The sequence below is a fragment of the Elephantulus edwardii genome, unplaced genomic scaffold (genome assembly GCF_000299155.1).
Source record: "Elephantulus edwardii isolate Elephantulus edwardi_28Jun2011 unplaced genomic scaffold, EleEdw1.0 scaffold00088, whole genome shotgun sequence".
Classification (NCBI taxonomy): domain Eukaryota; kingdom Metazoa; phylum Chordata; class Mammalia; order Macroscelidea; family Macroscelididae; genus Elephantulus; species Elephantulus edwardii.
In genome coordinates this window covers 12,414,623-12,418,078 of record NW_006399838.1, presented here as the reverse complement: position 1 = coordinate 12,418,078, position 3,456 = coordinate 12,414,623, and the positions used below count along the sequence as shown (strand labels likewise).

The 3,456-nt window shown below is 45.9% G+C and overlaps 1 protein-coding gene across 1 annotated transcript; it reads right to left on the bottom strand.

The window, feature by feature from the left end:
- Positions 1-412: 412 nt before the first annotated feature.
- LOC102844636 (dihydropteridine reductase-like) lies at positions 413-3,097 on the bottom strand. The gene is made up of 2 exons (XM_006890392.1): positions 2,987-3,097; positions 413-1,189 (listed from the first exon to the last, which is right to left on the bottom strand). Exons 1-2 carry the CDS (start codon positions 3,095-3,097, stop codon positions 413-415), a joined length of 888 nt encoding a protein of 295 aa, XP_006890454.1.
- Positions 3,098-3,456: the final 359 nt, after the last annotated feature.

The following is a 3,456-nucleotide window of genomic DNA, read 5'->3' as shown; positions in this document are numbered from 1 at the left end:
TAGAACTTTAAGGCAGTTTCATTCAAGGCTGCAAACCCCACACCCGTGACGTATACATTTACAAATAGCTGCACCCTCCAAACATTCCCAAACCAGTAAAATCATTGAGACAATCAAGGTAGCAGCCACTGTAGGAGGCAGACACATCACCAGGGTCTGACGTCATTACAAAAGGGCTAAAGCCAGACGTTCAGAGCTGAAGCAGTGAACGCTGATGGGTGTCACTGGGCGGCTGCCATCCTCACACACTTTAATTTTCCACAAATATTGGACACTGTCTCAGGAGAGCAAACATACACTAGAAAAACAGGATTGACACTGTCACAGCAACACAGGGGATGCCAGAAAACACAGAGCCAGCTGTGACCTCTCGCAGCACTCTGAGAACATTCCGGCAGGCACCAAGATGACCTCAGAAATAGGCGGGTGTCAGCTCCGTCCTCCCTCCCATCGTCACCACCTGGATGAGGCTTCCTGAGCTTGGTCGGGTTTTCCCCGTGATCCAGTCTTGGAAGGTTTCCACCAGGAACTCCAAGGGCGTCCAGGAGCTGAAGTCGGCCTCGGGCATGGACTTCCTGTTCATCGGGGTATCCAAGGTAGCCGGGAGCACGGCGATGGCAGCTGAGTCGACTGGCATTCCGCTGTTCTTCCCCGCCAGACTCTGGCACAGCTGGTGCACCGCGCCCTTGGCCATGCCGTAGCCGATCATGCCAGGGGTCCCGTCCAGGGCGGCCTTGGCGCCGGCCAAGGTCAGCAGACCTCCCTCCTTGAGGTGCTTGGTGGCCAGGTGGCTGGAGATGGTCGACGTCCACATGCTCTGCTTCCACATCAGGTCGCAGTTTTTAAAGAGAGACTTGGACTTGGCGTTGCCCCCTGCCCATCCTCCAGCCACGAAAAGGATGGCGTCCACCTTGCTGTCACCCAGCAGCTTCCCGACATCAGCGGTCACCTGGTCTGCCTGCTCGGTAAAGGAGTCTGTCATTTTAACGACCACGCTAGCGCTGGCCTCCTCATTCTCCACCACGTCGATGCTGGCCACCCACCAGTTGCGGGCCCGGAACGCCTGCACGCATTTGGAGCCCAGCGCGCCCCTGCCGCCGTAGACCAGCACCCGGCGCGCCTTGCCCGCTGCCGCCAGGACGCTCCCGTGGGCCCGCTGCAGTGTGGTCAGCCGAGCCCGCCAATCAGTCTGTGTTTTATTGACTACACAGAGGCTTTTGACTAGGTGGATCACAACAAACTGTGGTTCACCTTGAGGAGAATGGCAATCCCAGAATATTTGATTATGCTCCGGCAAAGCCTATACTTGGACCAGAAAGCAGACCTCAAAAAAGCAGTGACACCCTTCATGGTTCAAAATCAATAAGGGAGCATGTCAGGAATACTGTATGTCTCTATATCTTTTAGATCTATATGCAAAACAGATCATTCAAGAGGCTAGGCTTTATAAGGAAGAATTTGGCATCAGGATTGGAGGAAGACTCAACAATCTGTGATATGCAGATGACACAACCTTGCTTGCTGCAACTGAGGAGGACCTGAAGGGCTTATTGTAGAAGGTCAAGGTCTGTAACCTTCAAAATATGTTGAAGATCAACAGCAAGGACACTATCCACACCGTGATGGACGGAGAAACACTTGAATTACAGCTTTCTTGGCCCCACAACCAAACCTCTTGGCTCCAGCAGTCAGGAAATCAAAAGAAGAATTGCATTAGGTAAATATACTGCCAGAGACTTTTCCAGAGCACTGAGAAACAACAATGTCCATTTTAAGGTGGACCTAATCCAGGTCACGGTCTTCAGAGTTCCTTGATATGCATCAGAGAAAAGGACAATGACTAAGGGTGACAGAAGAAGAATTGATGCCTTTGAGTGGTGGTGCGGGAGAAGAGTCTTGAACATAACATGAATTTCCAAGGAAACAAATTGATCTGTTTTAGAGAGGGTGAAACAAAGTTTCTCCTTGGAGGCTACAGTTTTGAAGCTCTGTTTCTCATACTCTGAGCACATGGCCAGGAGGGACTGATCCTTGGAAAAGGAGATAATGCTTGGAATGGTGGAGGGAAAGTGCAGGAGAGGAAGACCCCAGATGAGATGGATTGGTACAGTACCCAGTGCAATGGGGTAAGGTATCTCAGGGTCAGTGATACTGGCTCATGACAGGGTAGGCTTCAGAAGTGCTGTACACAGGGTTGCTATGAGTCATAGATGACACAACAACAATGTTGAAAACATGACGAGGCAGTTGTACTCTGCTCCACAGCGTCACTTTGAGTCACAATCAACTTAATGGTGATGAATTTGAATTTCTGGTTTCAGAGCAAAAAGCACTGAACCAAGAGTTGGAATATTGGGAAATGATCTTAAGGAACAGGTGTGTGGAAGTAGGAGAACAGGAGAAAGAATGAGAGAAAAATGCAATTAAAAGGTAATTTTTACACTAACGGAGTAAGTGACTCACAACAGGGAAGAAATCTTGCCAAGAAAACCTTGGAAGTTCCTAGATTAGGTCTGGAAGCCTGCACACACTTTATCCATGAGAGAGAGGATGGCTCTTAAGTAAGGTCTTGTTTCTACTATCTGGAATATTTTCTATTATTTGTTTAACAAGGTTATCCCATATTTATACTAAGGAGATTTTTAAATATGTTTCCTTTTAGCAGAAGGATTCTAAAGTTCTCTCCTACACTTTCACTGTTTCTATCCTCATCAAATCTTTATCATTAAAGAATATATAACTTTTAAAGGAACTTTTCGCATTTGAGTTTTTATATGATTAAGATATTGAAGCAAAAGCAATACATATTTATTTTAGAGACTAGTCCTTTACAGTACATATTGCTGAGATGTTTTAAGGGACAACACCCAAACATTTATTTTTAAAAACCAAACAAACAACACAAGCCCTCAAACTCATTGTCATAAATTCAGAATCAATTCATAGCTGATCTTCCAGCAGATTTTCAGAGGCTGTAAACACATACGAGGAGATCATTCATCTTTCTACAACAGGACAGCAGGTTGATTTGAATGATCTGAACTTGGATGGGCAGGGCAATTCCTTTCTCACTAGGCCACCAAGCTTTCACGGTCATCCCTAAGGCACAGGGTTCAACTCCACTGTAGGAGAAAGATAGGTGATCTCTTCTTACGGAATTTAAAACCTCTGAAATCCTACTGGAGAGTAAGCTATGAGCTGGTTCCAACTCAGTGGTATACAGGAACAATAAAAATTGTTTCAGAATATTTTCTTAATACATTCTTAATTTCTTTGTTGAATCATGAAGTCCAAAGCACCACTCTTAAAGTTGCAAAGATGTTAAGGAGTTGATTTCATATTTTCCAGGCTGTGTTTGGTTTTATTTTACTCAGAAACCATTTATTAATTCCAAACTTAGCTATTCTTACCAGCAACATCATGATAGACGGAGTGGAGATTGAAACTGTGTGTGTG